Here is a 26,350-nt window from a genome sequence, read left to right as displayed (position 1 = left end):
GTACAAATTCGAATATGTTGTCTCACTATACGACAAATATTTGCTAACCGTTAAGTTTTTTTCACACATCTCGAGTGTAAACTTAGTATCAGAAAAAAATTAAGGAAGTGTGTTCATACCAACATATGCAAATATGAACTAATAACTTACTAGTATTTTCTGCTCGTTATATTTACAACTAGTGCGAATTAAAACTACATTACAGATTTTTACAAAGTTAAAACTAGAAATAAATTTTCTAAACTTTGTCTAGTCAATAAGTACATATTTTTTAAGGTTAAAGGCATTCATGTAAATACTTACTTAGCACTTGAAGCCAGGATGGGTAAAGTTCCGCTAGTAAGAGAGGCTGCGGCAGCGCTCGGAAGAATTCTTTGACCAGCGCCGCCAACAATAGTACCGGCGCTCGGTCTAACTCTGGGCACGTACCAGCGCTAGGGCCTAATGCGTCCAGCTGTAAATAAAAATAAATTATTATTAACACAGTGCATTAAAAAATAAATTCAAAATTATTTATTTCTTTCCTTTACAAATTAAACAAATTTAAATTAAACAAATTTGTGATTGGAACACTCCAAGTAAGCAAATAAAATGCTTGTGTCAGGAGGTTCCGCTCTTCCTTAACACTATTACAGAAACAGAAATAAAAAGCGCGGATAAAAAATAGCGCGGAATAAAAAGAAATTAATTCCGATATTTCATAAATTTGTAAATTTGAAAGTAGGTTCACTGCCATACATATTAAGATCGAGAAATACCTACGTATTTAAATTATAAAGTGTAATATTCTAAAGTTACGATATTAACAAAGAAATCTCTTATAAACAAGCTATGTCTTGGAGGCACGGGAGGTGGGGAGTCGCCACATAAACACGCTAGACAAACAACCAAATACCAACCTTATCTCTAAGCAGTCTGAGCGCTTTTGCATTAGCACTTCTACGGAAGACGCCGTGCGTGTGCGGTGCGTGTGCTCGCAGACGTTTCAGGGCATGCAGTAGTGCGGGGGGCGGGGAACCTCCACACAAGCGAGATAGAGACACGCCGAATAGACGTCCACCGCGACGTAGTAGGCGCAAACCGCGACTGCCGCCAGTTGTGCTGGAAGGGAGCAATTTTATTAGGCTCTATGAAAATATGAGGATATATCTTTTATTAGGTATCTCGAGGTGAAAATAATTGAATTTCAATTTCATAACGTAATTTATTCTGCATAAAAAATAAGGTATAGGTAGCTATTTTATATTATTTTTTTTGTAGAAATTAATTATGTATTCTATTAATTAAAGTTCGGAAATTATTGGATTTCCAAGGTAGACTTAGATAAATTACCTCTTTAGAGCTTGATTCTTCTTCCTGAGTTCGAAAACGAGTCCGCATGGATTGTTTTTAGCATTGACGTGTTCCAGATCGAAGCCATCTTCATTGGACAGGGTTTGTCTTATTCTGGACATCTACAAGTAAAAGAAAAAAATTATAAACATTGCATTTCTATCTGCTATAAAATCAGACGTCATAAACATGAGCATCAGCCTCCATAACAATTTTTGTTTAAAAATTAAAGAACAAATGCGCGAATGATATGATAAAGTGTTTTATTTACAAATGCATTACAGAAATTTTTGTATAAAAATTAATTTCTACAGATAACTTCAGAATAAGCATGCCATCTCTTACCTGTATAGCATGCGGCCTCTCATTCCCCTGCAGCGGGCTGGGCGGAGCGTCCCGTCCCGCTCGCACCCACAGGCTGAAGTCGTTAGCGGCGCCCCAGCGGTCCTCTCCCTCCCCCTCGTCGTGCTCCTCCGCGCCCGCCTGCAGCACGTGCAGCGCTTGGCGGACCACGCAACGGGCGCTCATGTCTGGGTTCACTGATACTGTTTTGCACTAGAAGGAAAGTATTATTTGAGAAAAATATACAAAAAAGTGACAGAAAATATTTGTAATGCTATATTTTTCGAAAATGGCTTGTGTTAACAACAAAGTTACATAAAGGAAGGTTATCTTATTCGACAATGGATTTTGACGTGATTGATTATTATTATCCTTCATTTTAATTAAGTTACATAAATAGTTATTTTACGAGAATATTGAATTGCGTTTATTGTTAAAAAAATGATTTAGTATCAGGCATAACGCTTGTAAAGATCTCTCTAGGCTTTCGTGGTTGATGTATGCGTCAACTTTTACTCGCAATCTTATTTTGGCATACGAACATTCACCGCAGTACGTGCTTTACTTGTTAACAACGTACTTCAGGATATGTGAACATATCCGTGAAAGTGAAATGAAAGCTTTTTAGATTTCCCACCGATGCAATGGCGGATTTTTTAAAGTATAAACTGCAATAGTGAAATTGTGGTTACTTACGAATTCGATCGAACTCGCCAAATCTTTGTAGAAGATTTGAATATTAGTTGACTTTGGCTCATTTGTCAGCTGCGTGTTTAGTGCATTTTGAATTTTTCTGAAACAACACAAAATAAGAGTATTAAAACATTTTGCAATGTAATATTTTGTAGGTAAAGTAGTTACCAATTCAATGAACACTACAATCTCTTAAAACCGTAAATGCTTTAATAATTTTAAACAAAGGAAGGAGTAAATTAACGTACCTATACCACGTGTCTCTTGCAGCTTGCGTTGGGTAAGTAGCGAGGTAGTTGATAACTCCACTAAGCGCTGGCCAACCAATAAGGAAGCCGGTATCATCACTATCTGGCAGAGACAGCCAAAGCTCCGTTAGTCTCACACTTTCCTTTAATTTAAAGCAATTAGTTCCTCTGGACTTTCCCACGAGAAGTAGGTCGTTGAAGAGGAAGAAATGTCTATCTAACGGTGGGGAGGTAGAGCCCAATGGGCAGAGTTGGACTGGAGCTTCCATGATGAAGTTCCTTGGTGTGAGGGAATTGTTAGAGCTGACTGTTCCGCCGATGTCCAAGCTCGGTCGCTTGCGAAGGCTCTTTGATTTCTGAAAGGACACGTCACATCATTATTTTTTATGTCTGTTGACTTATAATGGCAGAAAAATCTATTAATTAATGGGTTGAATGACCTTTTTGCTCTACTCTTTTCTAACAGCACTTGTATAATATTGGCTGTAAATATTACCTGTGCATGGTGCGATGCGAGTGCTGCAGGTGCATCAGCGTCATGCAGGGCAAGGTAGTCGTGAGGGAAGAGGTCTTGCACTCTCTCCAGGTCGGAGAGGCGCGCCGCCCGTCGCCGCGCGCACCCACCGCCGACCAGGCGCTCATACTGCGCTAACCGTTCGATCTGTTGACAATGTTATATTATTATTGGAGGGTAATAAGAATAGCTTGATATTATATATAATATAATTAATTAAAAGTAATTGAAGTGGTAAAAAACTTTGTGTTAAATATCATCATGCATATATTTAAAAGAAAAGAAAAAGTGTTTTGATGCATTATAGTTAGCACCACATGCACTAGTATATACATATATAAACACAAGCATAGTCAAAACAAATCGTGTAATTTACTTCTGCATGTAATAAATTGTCTTCAAAATGCAATGCAACGCCAGCGGCACCGCTTGATTTATGAAGATATTTAAGCTATGCGTCCGCCCGTAGCCTCCATTATGTCGAATTATGAAGCCTCACCTCTCAGTCTTACAAAAACAATATATTCTAAATATTCAAATAATCGTTCATAAATATATGTCGAACGGCAGAAAGATAGAGCTAAGGCATTTATTATGTTATATTACGCTTCATTAAATTACACTATTGTAATTTAATGAAGCGTAATAAGTAATCTAAATTCTAATGGCATACGGAGTCCTGAGGGAGCTTCCTCGGCTCCAGTGTAGCGTGCCCGCGACAATGCTCCTGTATAATAACGCGATGCGGACCGTGAGAAGATATCCATTGTATGCATTTCATTTTAATTTACTCACGTTCTCACAATGCGCTTTAATTTCAATATTTTCTTAGTTACATTGCTTATTAAATAGAGAGAGTAGAGAGTATTGACAGCAGAAGTCGCTTGATAATTCTATAGGCCATACGCTGACAAAACGCAGTGCGTTATGTGTCTGAGGAATTTGTGATATCAAATGCAATAACCGATGCAGTTTATGCATCAATTACCAGTGTAATCCGTGCTGCGAACATTAACATTTGGGAATCTTTATAATCGTTTCTTGGAAACATTAACGGGTGCTAAAATTTCGATTTAAAACATCATTTACACGAGCACGTTAACGTTTTTACAGCGCGATGAGACTTTAATTCGAGGTCTCGAATCGGAGGTTTCGATGGATTGACGGCTGACGTGCACAAAAAACGAGAGGCGATTTTATTGGTATTAAGGGTAAAGTGGGCACATGACACGAATTTATTGTGCTGTAAGTAATTGTAAGTGCACATAACCGCGGGCTGACGCTCGTGAGACTTATCCAAGCAGACATATTGACAGCGTCCCCGTTACGCGATCCAATTCATAACGCGATTACATCAACGTGCTTTGCTCTATGATAAGCCTTTTTCGATAGTTAAAATGTTACAGGCTTTACTATCACTATTACAGGTACTATGTAACCCACTTTTACATTTCATAATTTCCTTTATCTTGTTTATTTTCGATAATGACGATTAATGTGTTTGATTAAAGTAAATACGAGACGCTGCACTTCAATCGAATGAAGCGTTTCGTCATATTTGGATAACGATTTATTTTATCCCCATTTAAAAAAAGATATAAATGACGGTTCATATGTATTTGTTAATGGTTAAGATAAGCATTTAAGCAGTAAAATATTTGTCTATTATGCGATAAAGTGGCTGTATTTTTTTTTGTTTAGATTTAGACCCAATTGTTTGTTCGTTACTGGGCGCCAGCGGTTATCCCATCTCTTCAATCTAAGTATGTACCTACCAAGAATTCGGAGCATTACAAATAAGCACGAAATTTTTATCTTAGGTCGAGTTACACGGAACTGCACTTTTTAAGTCAAATGTTTACTTCAGAGTAAGTGGGCACGCTAAGACTTTAGATAACGAATGCTGTCTAAAATACAGATAGATAAAGTGACGCGCGTGTCGCCAGTGCTTTATGGCTTTGTGCTTTTTACAAATTATCTTTATCACTATTTTACATTTCCTGTTTTACTGGACACGCCTGAACTAAGCGTTAAGTAACTTTACGCATTACAGAGAGGTTAATAATGTATTGTCAAGATTTTGAAGTTTGAACATACCTTAAATAAAACTATAAATAATCATAAACATATAAACATTTCAGTAATGTACATAACGTGCATTCTATGTTATACTAGCTACTTCGGGTTAATTCGTTACTGGTTATAATCTCATATAAGCATTAGATCGGAAATACCGAAGGTTTGCCAGTTCATGTAACATAGAGGCAATAAAATATGTTTGACTAGACCACTCAACTACCTTTCACTTTCAATACGTAACACGAGTTTTCGCCCTTCGACAACAATCTTTAAGTTTAGTTGACATGATCATTATATTGCCGAAAGGAGAGTCAACAGCCGAAATCACGTAACACGATGTTTCTAAGCGAAACTAATGTTTGTTTATTGTTATATAATAGCGTCTGACTGAGTAATCGTTGAGATATTAATCTTTATGGTACAGAACACTGTCAACGGGCAATAGAGGTAGGTATGTTCTTAATTTTATTTTCTGATTAATGAATGGAGCGAATTCATGTTGAAAATAACATTGAATCGATCTGAAATAAAGCGATAAATCGTCATAATTCATAAATGTCTGAAGTGATAAAGTAGAGTGGAGGTATTTATGATTTCACGATTATTAACGGTACTTACTCAATTTAAGAAACATAACTTTACAGGTTCGCAGAAAGCTGCAATTAGGGTATGATTCATCTGGAATGTACTAGATTGTTAGCATTCGGAACATGGCGCGGCCTCAAAAGGAATCTAAGAGTCTTTGATAATATTGAGCTTTTAATCGAGATTGTATATAATTATGTTTTATATCGTCGATTCTCGGAATTATCAACATTTATATTCGATAGCCGATTTGTGTGAAAATTCAAAAGATATTTAGTATTTACCTATGGTAGTGACCTACCGCTACTTAGAATTATTTATTGATACTTAAAAAAACACATTCTGAGAAATTGAGATTGAAAGTAGACTAATAAAACGGGCCTTTGGAAATAAACTTTTATCTGAACTGAGGATAAATTCTGTTATAAAATTGCGTTTCTTATCAGATAGACATCTTACAAAAGGTCGAGACTCGACGGGACGAAAGTAATGGCCACACATATCTTTCGCCATTGTATTGACGTGATGCCAAATAAACTTTAGAGTTGTCGATTCATCTCCGGTGAAAACACGCCGCCAGATTGCCCATTGATAAAACTCTCCAATGTCGCAGGCTAAGAAAATAACCTTAAATTGTTCGTGAGCTTCGCTATAGCTGTATCGATTTCATTTATATTATTATCATCGTGAGTTACAAGACCGAAGATCAAATGTAAAAAGAAGTCGCTAGTAGCTACTCCGTTGTTTATTATAATATGTAAAGTACAAAAAATAAACTGGTAACGTAATTACGATGCGAGCCGCTCATAAATCATAAAGAAAGCAGCGTTGTTACCGAAGAAGACATCAAGCGTGGAATTTTCGATTGGGATGATGTAGGACTGCGGTGAATCGAAATAATGCATTCTGGACCGAATCACTGCGATGAGATTGAGGCCGTTGACCCCCTTACTGCATCCCTCGTGCTCGTCGCGACAGCGATCGTAATAAAAACAAAAAGCAACATAAACGGGAAAAAATTCCTTTAAATTTCAGACATTATAAATCACTCGATGAACACAAAAATTTATCCACAATACAGATTTAACAGCATTCTTCTTAAATCTAAACATAGCTCCACAAATGTTTGTATAGAAATACGATGCTGGATTGAAAACATCGTTGACAGACGTAGACTTAAAAAACATTGCTCTCTCGGCAAGAAAACAATGCGTTGTTTTTAAAAATGTGTGGTGCTCTAGATAATAGCCTGCTATAAAATTTCAACATCGTTTATTCTGAACAAAATAAGAGAAATATAACGTGCTTTGTTTGAAGGTTGTGTTAATTTTATAACATGTCGAAGCACAGGGTTTCTTTGAACGCTCTACGAGCATCTAATCAACGGGTACATGTTAATTCAACCCACATTCAAAGACTAATGTTTAGCTAAAACAGTTACAAGTACTTAATTTCGGACTTCGTTCTTTTTAAGGCTTTGTTTCAATTTTGTAATTATGATTTAATGACTCATAGTTATTGTAAAGTTTAATAATAACTATAGTAATAATGGATGGTTAATTTGTTAAATTTTATTGCATAGCCTTGAACGATTGAAGAATGGTATCTTTCAGATTCTATCGACGGCTGTTGAATAGAAGAAATAATTTTGAAAGGATACCATCAAAATGTCAGTTATGTGCTAACTACGATAGCGACGTTTAAATCATACCTAACGGGTGATTTAAAACCTCCTAATCTGACTATTGGGACATAGGTTAAACGGACTCTTACCCAATAATTAAATGGCAATAGTACGCATCATTTCACATTAACAAAACACTATCTTTTGAAAATATCCAGTTTGAGTGACGGCATATCAAATGAGATTATGTAACATTAGGTTAACAATAGGGCGAACGTCAATCATGCGTTGGAGACGATTTTAAATAAGTCTACGGGAGAAAGTGCATCGGTTGCCTTGGGCGGGGACGTTGTTATTATGTGATGTGCGTAGCCCGATTCGAAGTCATCGATGTATGGGTGGCTTAATTGAGGTGAACCGGGGTCTGCGCCCTGGGGTCACTCAGCGTGTCCAAACGCCCGATGTTGCATACTCCACGCGTTACTCCTACATGCAATAACTCGATTAAATGATAATGTGTGTAATTCTATCGTAAGCAAGCCAATTTCGACTTGCACAAGACGACCGAAACACTATATGTGAATAAACTTTAATTAGTATTGTATTACAAGCCCAACTCTACATTTCAATAATTATAAATATTCGATTATGCAACTGCAGGAAATAAATGAGTTCTTAAGAATAGCTATGAAGAATACGATTTCAAAATCTTTAAATATTTAAGCGGATTTGTGTCACATTGTGATGTATAAGTTCGATACCCCGCTTAAGGAAAATAAGGGCTTGAAATAGATTTTTATTGTTTACTCGGTTTTAGTTTTGTGATCTTATTTTTGTAGGTATCCGTTTGATTTTGTCATGCAATAATTTGTATAATTTTTAATTATAATGTACATACTATACACATATTATTATTAGTTGCATAATAAATAGTTATTGCACAAAATATCGTATTCGAATCGAAAAAAAAAGTGTTATGTATCATTGAAACTGACATAAGCTACATAAATTAATTATCATTAAGTAGGTGATTTTAGTCAAATAAACTTGTTTTAATTAAACAATTCAATATGCCTATATACCCCTTTTAAATATCGTTGAGTTTTAATTAAAGTAGCAATGTTATAAAAGGTAATAAACTAGCAATAAGGCACCCGGCGCGGCTTTCTCTCTACGCAATCATATTTTTCCATTGATTTGCGTTAATATTATTGAATATCGAGTTAAAAATTGTTTAATGTGTATTCGATGATTTGAAACAGCATATAAACCCCATTTATACGTAATTTACCCTTTATGATGTTAAAATGTAAAAATGTTATATTTTTAAAGGAATTTTATACACTTTTTAGAGCAAGCATTGGTGCATAGCTCTAAAAAATGAATTTGTACAGTTGACATGGTAGATAATGACAATACAATCGGTCACGAAGCTTTTAAATGTTAATCGAATGCATCTGTCCTAGGTCAAAACAAAGTAGAAAGTGACAAATATCTTTAAAAACGTTTCTTAGTAAGATATCGATTCTGAGTATATGAGTCGTCTATTGTCCCACTTTTCAAAGTTATGTAAGTGGTTAGCGTCTTTAACTTCGCGTTGTATTGAACACATCGGCGTGTTGTATTCAGGAAGTGAAGTTGTTTCCCTAGTTTTTGAACAATCGTTAAATATGTTATATATCATTACTTTAATTAATCGTATGCAATAAATCGTATTGATCAAGTAATATCAATCTTATGTCAGTTTAGACGTTAGACAATACGGAAAATGGATTAACTTTTCTTACTATTAATTAATGGATTGATATGTAACGTATTCGTCATGCACGTGAGTTTGTTATTGTTTGATTTCTACTTCTGTGGTGTAAGTGGTCATAGGCAGCTATAATCGATGATCATAGAACTACTTATTATTATATTTAAAAACCTATTGCTTTGTCTATGCCGCAGTGTCTTAATACGCAATCAACATACAAAGAAATAAGAAGTACATCTCGTAAAAAAATGTATCCTAATATATATCAAAACTCTAAGTATATTCGCGTTATATTTACTTCTATCAAAAACAAATATAAGTTGCGACAAAAATAGGGACATCATTAGGCGAGTCGCCAACTCAATGCATCAGAGTAATACTCAAAATAGCATGGCAACATTTGGATTTGAATATTTAAAAATTATATTCAAAGACGTGACCTTGGAATAAAGTACAAAAACGTAATGAAATACAAGTTTTAGGATAATAATTATCATACGTTTATGTTTGAAGATATTCGCTATATTTATAAGACGTAATTTGCCCAATTTATTTCAGACAGAAATATATTATTTCTTATTCTACATAAGAATATTAATTAAGTACGGTTTATTCCTGTACATATCCCATTTTTAAACACATTGGAGGTAAGATTTCCATATAATATTATTTACTACGAAATCCCTAACCATATTCATGAGTCGTGACTGAACATGCAGATATTAACCTTCATAAGAACTCTTAAGATATTTAAAGCAGAAACTTCGCATTTTTTATCCTCCTGGAAAAAATAGGGATAATACGACAAAGATATTCAAAATAAGTCAACCTTACAAATACCTCGACACATAATGATAGGGCTATATTTTTTGTAGACTCCATCACCCACATCAAACTAAAACTTGAAACCAACTGAAGTAGGACATAAAATTGAGAATTAACTACGCTCGAAATAACGTTGATTTTCTAATAACACTTTGTTTACAGTCATTAATGTTAACCATTTTAAAGGAATGAGAGTGGCATTAAATAACCGACTCCAACATGGTAGCGCTCAAACCCGCAGCTTTGTAATTCTGTAACCACGCTTTAATCGAATTAAACTCGATCTAAATTAATCGATTGGAATTATAGTACGTACTGGGAACAATAGTTCATGTCATGTGTACTTGAAATTCTTGTTACAGCCACATAAAAAACCTATTCTTCCTTGCTATAGAATTATAAAAATGCGTGTATGCTAATACAGAGGAAATCGTATTGGAATATTTTGACCATAAATATTGTATATATTATACATATAGAGATAAATAGCAAATAGCCTTCGTAATAGCAAACATTGCCACATAGAACGTTAGTAAATACACTTAATTAAATAATTCTTTGAACGTTTTTATAAGGTGTTCTTAACATTCAGTCACGTTTATTTGAGCAGGTAGATCTACATAATTAACTTAAACGTACTTCTAATGGGCCGAGGTACACAAATAGAAGAATTACATTGAAATCTGTGAGTGTCGTGACGATTTCCTACTGTCTTTTGTCATGTCCTCACGTTTCAAAACAATTAAATGATCAATGGAGCGCTGCGGAGGGTAGGCCGTCACCGCGGGACGTGGACTAATGACAATAAAACGTGGTAACTGATGTCAGAAACAAATGTTACTTTTGTGTCTGAATGTGACTTCAATCACGCCGATGAATGTGCTCTTAGATTTTCTACAATTCTGTGCTTTACTGTTAGGCTTATACGTGAGATCTTTCGTAATGCCTCGCCAGTTGTACGGTACTGCAAACGTTTTCAAAGCGTTTTGATAACATTACCCATAATTTGATTTATGCATCGAACAAAATTGTGAGTATTATTGAGAATAATAGTTTGATTATAAGAATTAATTAATATTTCGTTTATTCTCAGATTAAGTCATCTGATATTAGGCATTATGTACCTACCCAGACATTATCATATTTACTTTTCATATAATAATGATTATTGATTAATGTCCACATACTGTATGAAATGTTTGTAGGTTGATCAAGATAAATTTATAACTACCATTGCAATTGTTATAATTGTAAACTAGGTCTATTATTAGCCTTCAGCACGCTCCAAAAGAAACCGGCAGGTGCTTGTGCTCAAAACAAACGATGTACGAAACATTAATTGTGCAAAGACCACTTGCACTTGGTCTGGTTTTTATACCGCAGCTTCAAATAATGTGAATTTCGCACACATGTCGAATTAACACATCAAGCTACCGTTTTGTATACACGGGTGTGGGAAAGGAGATGCACAATGCAGCAACTATTAGGGACGGAGCTGTGTTCCGCGTATGAGAAACAATAGTGTGTATGTATGAGTATTTTGTAATGTCCTCCTATTACCTCGCACTCATGACGCAAACCTTTACATTTTACTACATGTTCTTAGCTGGTTATTGTTCATACAAGGCTGGTGATAACTTTATCTGGACGCCATCGTTTTGATGTCGGCTTGAACACGCTTCCTAGATTTAACTAGTGAATTAGATTTATATCATTTAATACAAACGTGCTAGAGGAAAAACAACAAGTCTGTAATTTTAAGGCAGACTTCTAAGAAAAAAAGTTTAATCAAAATTAAAATTATGAATAAGTAGCTACTGTTTTATTATTTATACAAAGCACATCATATTATATTAAATACATATTATGTACTAATACGAAAATACAATGGAAAAAGTGTATAAATATTTATTATTATTACTTTTTGATGTATTGGCCAATGAAAAAAAAAAAAGTTATTGCAAAACTTTATTTAAATAAAAAGCTATCTTAATTCAAAAACATGGTTTATTTCCACTTTATTTCCGAGAAACACATTAAAGGTTCTATGATATATTAATTTACAGCGTAAAAGAAACAAGTTGTATTTTACATGTTTTGTTTGTATTTAGATTACATGCGAACGGTTTAATCTGCATACATACTCAAGAACGATCTTGAGTCATCAAGGATTCTTATTTTTCATTCACGTTGTTCATTATTACTTATTATAGTAATCGCTGTATGACTAACACTTCCTATTCTAAGATAAACATAAAATGGTATAAAACGTGTTAAATGAGGCAATTTTATGGAGCAATCTTTACAAGTAGGTATTGTAACTGTTTGAGATAATTTTCAGTAAAGATTTCTTAATTATTAAAGTACTTTTTGTATAACGGTTAAAATAGCTTTACAAGCCGAGAAATTAAACTTTTCGATCAGTGTAATTGAATTCTTTGAATGATCACGTTGTAATAATAACGTAATATTTTTATTAGTACAAAACTAGTTTTATAGTGTATATTAAATAGACTATTAGGTTACGAATACGAATCTGGTTCGTTCGTGCCGAATAATTACGGTGCAATTACGAAAGTAAATCCAATCAGTCGAATCTTCGCTTGGAAATTAAAAACTATAAACTTACACAACACACGGCAAAGCTAGAAATTGTGATAAAACACGCAAGTATAAGACTTCCCGTTTTCCTGCTCCGGTCCGAACTACTCATTATGTAATTATATATTTATTGCCCTCAGGTAAAAATGTCTTGCAGCCATTTCTCCTAAAGGATTTTGTTTTTGTTTTGATAAATAATAACAATACGTCTGTTACCCTAATTGCATCATTTTTAAAACGAAGATAACAAAACACAATGGCTTCACTGTCATGGACGCATTATAAAGAACGGATTACAGGAACGGCATAATCTAAAGACATACGTGCAGCTTCAGGTATTCTACCAAGAATTATTATTTAGAAGTTTATCTGTAAGTGGCATATAACGGATTTTATTTGACTCTAAAACTTTAACAAAACTAAAAGACTTCAGAGATAAGCATTTGGTTTTGTTATACTAATATGTATAACAAACACACAGAAGTGCCAGCTCCGTCACGCTGGAACCCGCTTTAAAAAAAACCTTACTTTTTTTCAGCCTATTTTACCTACAAACGATGCTAATAAATGTAGTATAGGTCAATTTTTTGTAGTCTTATTAGTTACTTAGAAAACATCATTGATATCGTTCGAAGTAAAAAATATAAATAATAGCGTGTTGATTAGTTTTGGAATGGGTTCCAAATTGATTGTAGTTTATTGTAGTGGCAAGAAAATTCTTTATTTGCGTTGTTTTATCTCAAATTATTGCAAGAAGGTCACAATAACAAGATTTTAAAAAATAAATAACACTTGTTCAAAAACTACAAACGATGCCAATAAATGTAGTATAGGTCAATTTTTTGTAGTCTTATTAGTTACTTAGAAAACATCATTGATATCGTTCGAAGTAAAAAATATAAATAATAGCGTGTTGATTAGTTTTGGAATGGGTTCCAAATTGATTGTAGTTTATTGTAGTGGCAAGAAAATTCTTTATGTGCGTTGTTTTATCTCAAATTATTGCAAGAAGGTCACAATAACAAGATTTTAAAAAATAAATAACACTTGTTCAAAAACTACAAACGATGCCAATAAATGTAGTATAGGTCAATTTTTTGTAGTCTTCTTAGTTACTTAGAAAACATCATTGATATCGTTCGAAGTAAAAAATATAAATAATAGCGTGTTGATTAGTTTTGGAATGGGTTCCAAATTGATTGTAGTTTATTGTAGTGGCAAGAAAATTCTTTATTTGCGTTGTTTCATCTCAAATTATTGCAAGAAGGTCACAATAACGAGATTTTAAAAAATAAATAACACTTGTTCAAAAACTACAAACAATGTAGTTGATTGTAGCTAAACTCATATGTTTGTAGTGGCTGCTGAACCCCTGTAAGCAATAAAAAACAAAAAATTTAGTGTTCAATAAGTTAATATATTCAAAACAATTATGAGCCTTGGATTTCGTGTCGTTTGAAGTGTTAGAAAAAAAAATATTCATGCTCATACATACATCTTCGCACACGTGCGTGTTTGTGTATGCGTGTGGGAGTTTCGTAATTTAGTGTACATTAAATTGCACATGATATATGTTAAAAAAAAAAAAAGAGTTGGATATCTTTAATGTTCAGTAGTTTGCTGTTCAATGTTACAAAGTCACTTAATAATCCGAAACTGCTGAGACGACAAAAGTAATTAAAATGAAATAATGGATAAATTTTATCCGAAACGAAAAAAAAACTCAAAATAGTGCAATATAAAAAATTGGAATTAATATTGTCATTTATCGTTTATTGTAGTACTGGTAAAATAATTTATCCTCTAAAATAACTTCAAGAAAAATCAGATAAAACTAGCCAAATTGTAGTGGTATAATAAAATGACACTGGCATAAAAACTACAAACGATATGAACAATTGTCACAGTACCTTTATATTTGTATGTCTTGCTTATTACTGATTATAAGTGCGAATGAATAAATCTACTTAGTGTTTGATAGAGTGATACATTTTAAGACGTTAGAAAATAGAAAAGGAAATCGTTCGTAGTTTCACAGTTTGTCTTCCGACAGCATACCTTTATATGTATATGGACATTACCGATTAAATATAAGCGTGCGTACACAAGTTTACAGTTACTATAGTGCCTACAGTAAATGTAGCATCGATTATACCTCAAAATATAAATTCAAAATCGTTGGACTTACAAGTATGTGCTGTTTTTCGTATTAAAAAATAATGACAGCCAACTATACACGGACTTTCGTAAGTATTGAAAACTTGAGCTGCAAAAAATTGACCTATACTACATTTATTGGCATCGTTTGTAGTTTTTGAACAAGTGTTATTTTTTTTTAAAATCTTGTTATTGTGACCTTCTTGCAATAATTTGATATAAAACAACGCAAATAAAGAATTTTCTTGCCACTACAATAAACTACAATCAATTTGGAACCCATTCCAAAACTAATCAACACGCTATTATTTATATTTTTTACTTCGAACGATATCAATGATGTTTTCTAAGTAACTAATAAGACTACAAAAAATTGACCTATACTACATTTATTGGCATCGTTTGTAGTTTTTGAACAAGTGTTATTTATTTTTTAAAATCTTGTTATTGTGACCTTCTTGCAATAATTTGAGATAAAACAACGCAAATAAAGAACAACGCAAATAAAGAAAACTTGAGCTGCAAAAAATTGACCTATACTACATTTATTGGCATCGTTTGTAGTTTTTGAACAAGTGTTATTTATTTTTTAAAATCTTGTTATTGTGACCTTCTTGCAATAATTTGAGATGAAACAACGCCAATAAAAAATTTTCTTGCCACTACAATAAACTACAATCAATTTGGAACCCATTCCAAAACTAATCAACACGCTATTATTTATATTTTTTACTTCGAACGATATCAATGATGTTTTCTAAGTAACTAATAAGACTACAAAAAATTGACCTATACTACATTTATTGGCATCGTTTGTAGTTTTTGAACAAGTGTTATTTATTTTTTTAAATCTTGTTATTGTGACCTTCTTGCAATAATTTGAGATAAAACAACGCAAATAAAGAATTTTCTTGCCACTACAATAAACTACAATCAATTTGGAACCCATTCCAAAACTAATCAACACGCTATTATTTATATTTTTTACTTCGAACGATATCAATGACGTTTTCTAAGTAACTAATAAGACTACAAAAAATTGACCTATACTACATTTATTGGCATCGTTTGTAGTTTTTGAACAAGTGTTATTTATTTTTTAAAATCTTGTTATTGTGACCTTCTTGCAATAATTTGAGATAAAACAACCTAAATAAAGAACAACGCAAATAAAGAAAACTTGAGCTGCAAAAAATTGACCTATACTACATTTATTGGCATCGTTTGTAGTTTTTGAACAAGTGTTATTTATTTTTTAAAATCTTGTTATTGTGACTAGGGAATGCAAATCCGTTTACTTTACAAAATCCGGATTTTGAAAAACGGATTTATATAATAATCCGGAGAATCCGGATTTAGCGGATTTTGAATGAAAAATTTGACTTTTCCGTTTGAAACGTTTATTATTATGTGAAATCAATAAAAAAACATGAATCTTAGTTAAATCAAATGTATTTATATTTTTCAATACCTAGAAATTAACTAGACAAACCTAAATTCTAATAAAATAAAAGCTTTTACACTTTGGTAAAGAAAAAACATAAAGCAGACTCCTTGTCACATCCATCAGACATAAACATTATAATTTATAACAAAACATTTAATATTTTCTTAGATAATAGAAATAACATAAATTACAAACAGAGTTTTCATCATAAACAATTAACATATTAAAACGAAACAGCTTAAATTTTCTAAATCAGTAATCAAAATCCTATTTTGCTTTTTCATTCTTTATTAGTAATGATGACAGTCTTTCCATCAGAGTTCTTATTTTTATCAAAATCAGTAATAACTAAATTCAAATTTTCATGAACACAACGAGCAAACAGATTATTACTAAAATATAATCTAAAATTACTTTTGTTTTTGAGACATAAAATGAGACCTCAAAAATGACAATGCGTCTAATGTAGTGTCATTTAACCGGCTGCGAATTCGGTTACAGATGATTCCTGCTGCGGAAAAAGCTCGCTCTGATTCAACGCTTGTTGGTGGGATGCATAAAAGATGTTTGTAGGCGGCCTCCAAGTATCGGCCTCGCGAACCAGTTTCCTCAAATAATGCCATTTCTACCCGCACTAAGCTGAGTATGTCAGTTTCTGGCTGCCGTCTGGGCACATTTTCTTCCCCAACTCCAATCATTTTTATTTTTGTTAATTCCAGATCCAATTTGTCTCTATAACTAAGATGCTGAGATTCAGTCAATTCGCGTTGTCTCGATGTTGTTGTCGACGATTCGACTGTATTAGCCTCAGACTCAGACACTTGAAGATTATTTCGGCTTTCCAAGTCCACAGTTTTACAAATTACTTCTTCTATTTCTGCATTAGATGGCCTGTGAAACACTTCATCGACCGGTACTTTGACAAACTCTTCAGGATTGTGGAGATATAAAAGGGCCCCCGTTAGGCAATGGAGTCGTCGTTCTTTCACTCTCTTTTTTAAGGCATCAGTTAGACTTTTTGTTATTACTCCTTCCTTTTCGTCCAAGCTTTTGATCATGAAATGCAATGCAGTATCAGCAGTGATCAGTGTAGCGTCCCTTCTGCACAGAGCTTCCACGGTCGCTTTTACTATATCTAAAGATAGTTGCAGGTCTTGAATTAACTGAAACTCCTCATTGGTGAAAATGATATCACTTTTTATATCTACTAAAGCCTTTTGGACACATGTTCGAAGTTTCAGGAATCTTTCTAGCATAGTCGCCATACTACTCCAACGTGTCTTGCAGTCAAGTAACAGCGCAAGTTCTTTGCCAAATTCATCGTGGACATGTTTTTGCAAGACACAGTCGTTTTTAGTTGGGGAATTTCTGAAGAGTTTTACTACTGTCCTGACTTTATTTATAATGGTTCGAATGTCAAAGTTTAATGGAAAAGCGGATCCAGATCCAGCCACTTCAACTATGAATTCACCGTCTGTAACAGATTCTTCTTCGTCATCAGATGAAACGTCAATATTTTCAAGCATTGAAGAATGCTGATCGACAGCCAATTCCGAGTCCGACGGTAAGTTATAATTTTTGTTATATAACACATCACAGATTGCCAAATGAATTCCATGAGCATGACATATCTGATGAAATATTGGCAAAAGGCGTCCTACTCTGCACATGACACTTGCTCCATCAGTGGTCATGGCAAGCACATCATTGTCACAATCACCTAAGGTGAGATTGTATAAAGCCAACCTAGCTTTGATTAAAGAAATACAGACCTCAGCTGGCATAGACCCTTGAATTCGAATTAAACCCAGATTATGGAACATTCTCTCACTTTTGAAAGACTTGTTATGTATATTGATATTTATATATCGGTGGTTGTTAATAGATGTCCACTCGTCGAATGTTACAGCGAATTTTTGTTTTTTTAACTTTAATTGATGAATTTCTTCTTTAAGCTTCTTTTTTTCATCTTCGTGAACTCGCATTACCATATTTTTAACAGTGTTCGGCGAACTTGGCAACTTTGTATAACCACTTTTACGGAGTAATTTTTTTATATCTTCGGAAGTACAAAATAGTTTAAAAGCGATTCCATCTAGAGACGTCATCCTTGCAATAACATAGTCAAGGGAGTCTTCACTTTTAAAGTAATCTGTCATTTTCTGCCGCTTGACACTTGGTGTGTCATCATCATCAATAGTTGTTGTAGAAATTGAGGGCTGGCTTATGGCATGGACCTTCTTGAGATGCATATGTAATGTTGATGTACTGCCGCTGACCTTGAAAATCCGCATACACAGCTTACATTTCGCTTCTGCCCCATTTGTAGATCTCAAAAAGTGAACCCATACTGAAGATGAGTCACCCGACTTTTTGGTGTATTCTTTAAACTCCATAATAATTATATCTGAAACAAATTAACATTACCTACCTTTATTAAAATGTATTTATATAATAATATAATGCAAATGTACATTTCTTTCTACAAACAACTAAATAATATCTAGGGAAGGTAGGTATGATATGAAATAAATCGGTCTGCTTATGTACTCTGGAAATCTTCAATATCTTTGACGAATGATTAGGACAACTCTTTCCATTCCTGTCTGAGCTGGACACACAATTAAAAATTACATTAGCTATTTTAGTACGCAATATGTACACTACACTTACTCAAAAAAAATAATAATCTCTAAACGATAACAAGTTGGTCTATGCAGTACCTATAATAAAAAAATATGTATTCGTTTTCGACTCGAATGTCGGGATAAAGTAAGTTTAACATCAGTAAATACCTAACTACAATAAAATATTGAATACGATGCATTAAAAAGACATTCTACTTACGTTATTTTCATTCACTTCACTCGGTGTAATCGTTATTTAGTTAACTAATCTCTCTCTGAGTCCCTGCCTGTCGGTGCACACACAAATCAAATTCAGCGTACTCACTGCACTAGTTCTTTTCACAGAATGAACAAAAGTCCAAAGTCCAAAAACATCGAATAGGTATCACAACTTTGGAACAAAAATTTTATGGAGTCGCTTTTAATTATAAAGTTAATTATTAAAATATGTTGTAATTTGTTGCTATTGTTTTTATGACATGAAATTCTTCCTATCAATAAGGCCGCCAATTTTCACTCGTTTTCCTTATTTATGTAATTTGTTATATTTTATGTACAATAAAGAATATTCAATTGAAAAAGATTTGCCATCTTTACTTCAAGAGTTACCGACAAGAGCCCAAATCTTAAGTTAAAGAAGAAGAAATATAACTTCAATAAACAAGTTTCTACAAAGTAAAAAAAAAACTTATTAATCATAGCTAAAATAAAACATTATAAATGGAAGCTACTCCATTACTTAACCTGTCTTTACTCGAATAATCGAAGCTGAAATACGTTTCAGTCGACGCTTCAAGTGGTGATAAATTGTTGTAAACAAAAGTCAACAGTAATGCAATGTGAATGCAAAAGCTCTAAATTCAAACGTATTATTTCTAGGCCCACTTCGCGACGTGTCGCGACTCGCGATTCGCGCCAAATTCGACTACTTGCACGGGAACGGGATGCACTTACAGTGCCATCTATCGTCTAACGCAAGAAACATTAGAACCTATAAATATGTATTGTAATACTGTGCTAATATTATGTTCGAAAAATCCGGATTACATTCTTTAAATCCGGATTTAAAAGCCTATTTAAATTCGAGCAAAATCCGGATTTATCGGATTTCGGGTAATCCGGATTGCATTCCCTAATTGTGACCTTCTTGCAATAATTTGAGATGAAACAACGCAAATAAAGAATTTTCTTGCCACTACAATAAACTACAATCAATTTGGAACCCATTCCAAAACTAATCAACACGCTATTATTTATATTTTTTACTTCGAACGATATCAATGATGTTTTCTAAGTAACTAAGAAGACTACAAAAAATTGACCTATACTACATTTATTGGCATCGTTTGTAGTTTTTGAACAAGTGTTATTTATTTTTTAAAATCTTGTTATTGTGACCTTCTTGCAATAATTTGAGATAAAACAACGCACATAAAGAATTTTCTTGCCACTACAATAAACTACAATCAATTTGGAACCCATTCCAAAACTAATCAACACGCTATTATTTATATTTTTTACTTCGAACGATATCAATGATGTTTTCTAAGTAACTAATAAGACTACAAAAAAATGACCTATACTACATTTATTGGCATCGTTTGTAGTTTTTGAACAAGTGTTATTTATTTTTTTAAATCTTGTTATTGTGACCTTCTTGCAATAATTTGAGATAAAACAACGCAAATAAAGAATTTTCTTGCCACTACAATAAACTACAATCAATTTGGAACCCATTCCAAAACTAATCAACACGCTATTATTTATATTTTTTACTTCGAACGATATCAATGATGTTTTCTAAGTAACTAATAAGACTACAAAAAATTGACCTATACTACATTTATTAGCATCGTTTGTAGGTAAAATAGGCTGAAAAAAAGTAAGGTTTTTTTTAAAGCGGGTTCCAGCGTGACGGAGCTAGAAGTGCCTACTACAAAGCTCATCTACGACATCCGAAGCTACAATATTCTACGACATCCGAAGCTCACATTGCAAAATATGCCACTGTCAATTCTAAGATAGGTAGGTACTTTATATTGTAAGCGGATCACGTAACATACCTTCATAGAATTGCTGTACGTTGAGATCATGAGATGGTAATCGTTTGGTATCGAGTGACAATCTTGAAAACAGTTGTCTAATGATATCCCAACCGTAATGGAACTCTGACTCTATAAAGAAATAATACTCCGAGAGGTTTTAGCGTTTATACTTACTAGCTTTCCGCCCGCGGCTTCGCCCGCGTTTTCAAAGAAAAACCCGCATAGAACCCGTTCCCGTGGGATTTTCGGGATAAAACTTATCCTATGTGTTAATCCAAGTTACCATCTATATGTGTGCAAGATTTCATTGTAATCGGTTCAGTAGTATTTGTAGTAACAAACGCACACAAACATCCTTACAAACTTTCGCATTTATAATATTAGGAGGATATACTACTCGTATAGGTATATTATGTAGGTACATCATATACCTTTATCTTTTGGTTTTATTCCATGTATGGTTTTTATGCAAGTTTAAAATATTCATAACTCGTTTTCAGTACCGTAAAAAATGAAGATGAACAGATTAGCTTTTTTTAAGACGACAGATGAACGTACATGAGGCTTGAGAGGAAAAAGGTGTTAATAAGCATCTACAGTAATTAGCGCGTCAGAATACTGTAGAAATGAGATTGATGGAAGATATTTGATGTGTGAGCTTGTTTGTAAGCTGTCATACACATTCAGGATTGCCACTTGGCAACTTTATGCAATACGTACAATCTTATATTATGTGTGTTGCAGAATCAAATCTCTGTGTAGTAAGATACTAACCTAAATTAGTTGTAAAGCAATGTTTTGTAATGATCTATCATTACAATTACATTTATTGAATGTTGTATGTGTAGTGGTGTATTAAAACAAATAATATATTTACTTTGTTATACTCATATGTTTGTTTTTTTTTATTAACATAATGCCTATTTTTGATAACGAAAAGTTTTTTCATATCAGAGAGTTACAATTTACCTTAAATGGGTCTATGTTATTTTCAAATATGATTTTTTATTTATGTCTGTGTACAACGTACGAAGAAATAATATAAATAGATAAGTAATAAAGAATGCAAAGAAAATGAAAACGATGTCCTAAACAATATACAGTGTAATTATAGATATTGCTATAATCCTACGCTAATTCGTTTAAGCTGTTGAGCCCTCTTTAAACAAAACACAATGCAAGGTGTGCTATTAAAAAACAATAAGCGGCATTACTAATACATTTTTAATAACAGGCGCTAAAACAAGCTTTTAATAATACGTTACATATTTCTTCGAACTATAAAGTAGATTATCTACTAAGAATTCAATTTTGAAACGAAATAATAAGGGTAATTTGCTAATTATTTGAGTTGACATATAAGTCAACGGACGTTATAAATGCATGCCAACTTTTTACTAGACTTATCAACCTTTAAAACAAGTAGAAACCTACCTACTTACTGTGCTATGAATACAAATGCCCATTGCTAGTTTGTACAAAGCCTCTTTTTATAAGCTCATTAAGTATGAATATATCGTAAGAATTTTAAAACGACCAAGTATTTGCAGGATAAAAATAATATTATTATTTTAGTAACTTGGTTATTGACTTATAGCATTAAGTTAACAAAGCTTCATAAACTTAAACATTTTGAAACGTCAAACTTTTAATTCTTTTTTATTAAAGTTTGAATGAAAATTAAAGAAAATTTCTTGTAAGATTGTTCATTAAAAATTATAATCACTAATTGAAGGTAGTTTTAACAAAAATTATATTATTATTTTAGTAACTTGGTTATTGACTTATAGCATTAAGTTAACTTAAAGCTTCATAAACTTAAACATTTTGAAACGTCAAACTTTTAATTCTTTTTTATTAAAGTTTGAATGAAAATTAAAGAAAATTTCTTGTAAGATTGTTCATTAAAAATTATAATCACTAATTGAAGGTAGTTTTAACAAAAATTAAAAACTAATTAGCTGTATTTTTTTAATTAAAGAAAGCTTTAAAAAGCTATAATAACTTACATGCATATTTTTTTCGAAAACGCGCGCAACCGGATCAAAGTTCAAAACACTAACACGAAAACATGATAAGGCGTGGGTCACACCCTGTTGTTTACACCGGGTACTAAGGCCACTGATGCGCATACACGCGCGCACGGCGAAGACTGTCGATTGACTGAGCGTGCGCGCCCTAGCGGCTGCGCCTGCGGCCGGCGCGCTACGCCCGCGCAGACGCCGGACGCTGCCGTACTTGCAGATACACTACTAATACCAACTAAAGAACACCATAAAAAGACAAACTATGTGTTAATAACTATCATACACGTTTATAGCAGACATGTGGACGTGCAATTAATATTTTTAAAACCGTTCAGCTGCAACTGGAGCAATTCGAACTGGATAGGTTCTGGTTTTTAGTTTCCAATACTTCTGAGCAGGTGCAATTAATTTTCTTAAACGCATCTTCAATTTATTTTTAGATGAAGGTCGCACTTATGGAAGTAGGTAATGCTTTTTGTTACGATTGTAATTGATAGCTGACACAGAAAGCTGCAAGTATTGTGCTATAATCGAATTTCAATCTCATAATAGAACCTCCAACATAAAACCATAAAATGATTTATATCTTTAAAAAACGTAGAGACTAGGACCACAATAGGATAATTTATCGTCGGTATTAAATAGCACGCAAGCGCAAGTGATAAACGATTGAATAGTTTAAAAGTGGGACTGCAAAAAGCAGCCTATCAAAACGAATGCGATACAATCGGATCTGAAAGACAAAACCTACATAAATCATTCGCGTAATATATGAATGGAGTAATAAGTGATACAATAACGAAAGCTTCGTGATTGTGCGGGGCGGCACGCGCTCGCAGCCTCTTGAGGTATTTACACACTATCCTGAACCATAAATTGAAATCTATGATAAATTTCAAAATACTATATTTATACTAAGGTGATATTATAAGATTCCTGATATTAATTACAATATTTTCAGAGTTTTTGACATTCTTATGTTTGAAGGAACAATTCAATTTTTATAAAGAATGGATTTTAAGTACAATTTTTAATCAAGTCACAAAATTTTTAGGATGCATTCAAAATCTAGATCAGTTTTAATAACTTCACTGCTCACAAATATTATGGAGTGTGGACTAGCCTTAATTGAATTCATACGCAATGCCTTCGGAGCTTACACGACTGAGATATAATGAACAAAAACATCACGCTACGTAGATTGATAGATGACATGTATTGAGAAATAATCGTTGACCAACAGCACCAACGTTAATACAAAACGTTTAACAGTAGGAAACAAAACCCACACATCCACACCAATTAACTGGATTACAACCATACTAAAGCCCGCATCCATTTGCATAATATGGTTGTCCATGATCCGAGTAGCAGGCGTGGTGTCGAAACTTCCGATAGCTTGCGACAGACTTCTAATAAGTATCGAGAGCTTATTTGGTTGACAACTATGTCAGTTGAATAACATTTATTATGTAATAAGCTTATAAATATGTATTAATCCCATACGTTGTCAGAATTGTATGAAATATGAGACCAATGACACTGAAATGATTTCACAACAGGTCACGCTGGGGTAAATTCAAAATTGTTAAGAAGAATCATCTATTTTACCACACATTCATGTGTGATAAGATAGAGAGGTTGTTCAAAAATAGTAACCCAGTTTCGATGGCCCTGACTGTGTCCGATCAAATTAAACCAGTTAAATTATATCATTGGTCGTCTGTCCACTGTAATTTAATTATTTACCGTATGATACGCTTCATTGCGGTGTACCGCAGCCTTAAGTGGCCTCTTACTTGCGTTCCTGCACAATATGATTAAACCGAAATCTTTGACGTGCAATCAATTTTAGCTCCGTCATTTAAATCTCATTTTGCCACTAATAAAGTGTGCAAAAACCGTCCTAGATATTAAATATCTGTTGACGATATTACGAAAGTGTCACGAACATTTGCTCTATTACGTAAAGTTGCATATGTTACAGATTTCCGGATTCATAATTATTTATGAAGGATACCTATAAGCTCTCCTCACTTTGTGATACATTATTATAGTCTACGGGCGTCTATTTTCACTCCCATCTACGATATGAACATATGTCATTTCCAAACTGGTTTAAAGAAGTAGGTGCGCATGAAAGACGTGCTGAATCGACAATAGGTTGTTAATGCAAATTCAAGTCATTATGATTTGACACTCCGAGTTGCATATCGTATTATTTTGTCTTCATGAAGTCGCTTATTTCATTTATTTTAAGTCTGTTTCTAGGTCATTGATAAACCGATTCTTGTCTTCCTATTCCGTCGATACGTTCTATTGTTTGGTTTGGGTGTTAATTAATATGAATTCGTGTCTTCCTATTCATATTAATTAGGTACCTACATATTATGTTATTTTAGTTCTATGTTTTTTATTAGCTCTAATAAAACACCATATTTTAATGTTGCCGAAACTAGGAAAAGAAAATAACACTTCGCTGCGAAATATCGCATTTGTCACGATGATTAAGAAACAAAATTGGTATCACGAATTTTACGAAAGATGCTATTAATTTATATTTTATTATGAGACGCAAAATTAATGTCGTAAAAATACGTGTGCAAACGCATAATTCAAAATAGATTATAATTCAAACTTAATTTTATTCATAGCGTAAAACAAGATCATTATTATCATTAGGTACGATAATGTTTCAATACAGTGATTTAAATACACAGTAAGTAAGACGTAGCAAAAAATAATACGGTTCTAGTAAATAGGTCTGTGGGTATAATGAGCTATTATTCATGAAGCATTATCCAATTTTCCATTCAGAGTTATTATATGAATGAGTCCTGTTGTGTTGTGCGTGACCTAATGTAAGGAGGTTGCACGCAAACATTTTGGGATCTATTCACGAAGCACAGCTGTAAGATAGATCTAAATTAAAATAATTCTATTCAAACTCTCTATTATTTTAAATAAGTTGAAATTTAATATTATTTTCATATAACTTAATTAAAAATTTATAGATTAGGGTACTGCGTATTCGAAAATATTTTAATAATATTTTGTTTAAGATTTAAATGCGAAAGTGCAAAGGGCTCTTTAAATTGAATACTCTTATACATAATTAGGTACTTATTTATGTTAGGTATTTATGTTAAAAGAAGCATGAATAAGGTTGTATGAAGATAGATTATACAGGAAGTTAGTTATCAAATATAAAATATTGTTTCAATATTTTACAAGCTATGATATCCAACTACGGTCTCTAAAGTCAAAACATGCTATTGTTTGTGTGATGAAAATTGAAATGAAAAAACTAGTATTTAAATGCTTATCGTTTATTAAACAAATCCTGCAAGTCATGATGGTTTATTCATTGTGTACTTACAATATTAGTGACTATAGTCTAATCTCCGATGTTTGTTCCACTAACCTTATTAAAAGCTTGCTCGATATA

At 33.1% G+C, this 26,350-nt stretch overlaps 1 protein-coding gene across 1 annotated transcript in view; it reads right to left on the bottom strand.

The window, feature by feature from the left end:
• Nucleotides 1-26,350, bottom strand: part of LOC149901220 (uncharacterized) — a 117,722-nt gene that overhangs the window by 2,802 nt on the left and 88,570 nt on the right. Inside the window, exons 4-10 of the mRNA XM_090111757.1 lie at nucleotides 3,112-3,276; nucleotides 2,616-2,971; nucleotides 2,371-2,467; nucleotides 1,678-1,887; nucleotides 1,333-1,454; nucleotides 900-1,101; nucleotides 304-454 (exon numbers count right to left, since the gene is read on the bottom strand). Coding sequence (XP_089967883.1) covers nucleotides 304-454; nucleotides 900-1,101; nucleotides 1,333-1,454; nucleotides 1,678-1,887; nucleotides 2,371-2,467; nucleotides 2,616-2,971; nucleotides 3,112-3,276 — 1,303 coding nt within the window. The remainder of the gene's footprint in view (nucleotides 1-303; nucleotides 455-899; nucleotides 1,102-1,332; nucleotides 1,455-1,677; nucleotides 1,888-2,370; nucleotides 2,468-2,615; nucleotides 2,972-3,111; nucleotides 3,277-26,350) is intronic.

Source organism: Colias eurytheme, chromosome 17, assembly GCF_061535395.1.
Source record: "Colias eurytheme isolate Ceu_HAF_F1 chromosome 17, ilColEury1 Martin Lab GWU primary, whole genome shotgun sequence".
Taxonomy (NCBI): Eukaryota; Metazoa; Arthropoda; class Insecta; order Lepidoptera; family Pieridae; genus Colias; species Colias eurytheme.
Note: the sequence above shows the minus strand (reverse complement) of the source record. Positions and strands in the feature narration are given on the sequence as shown.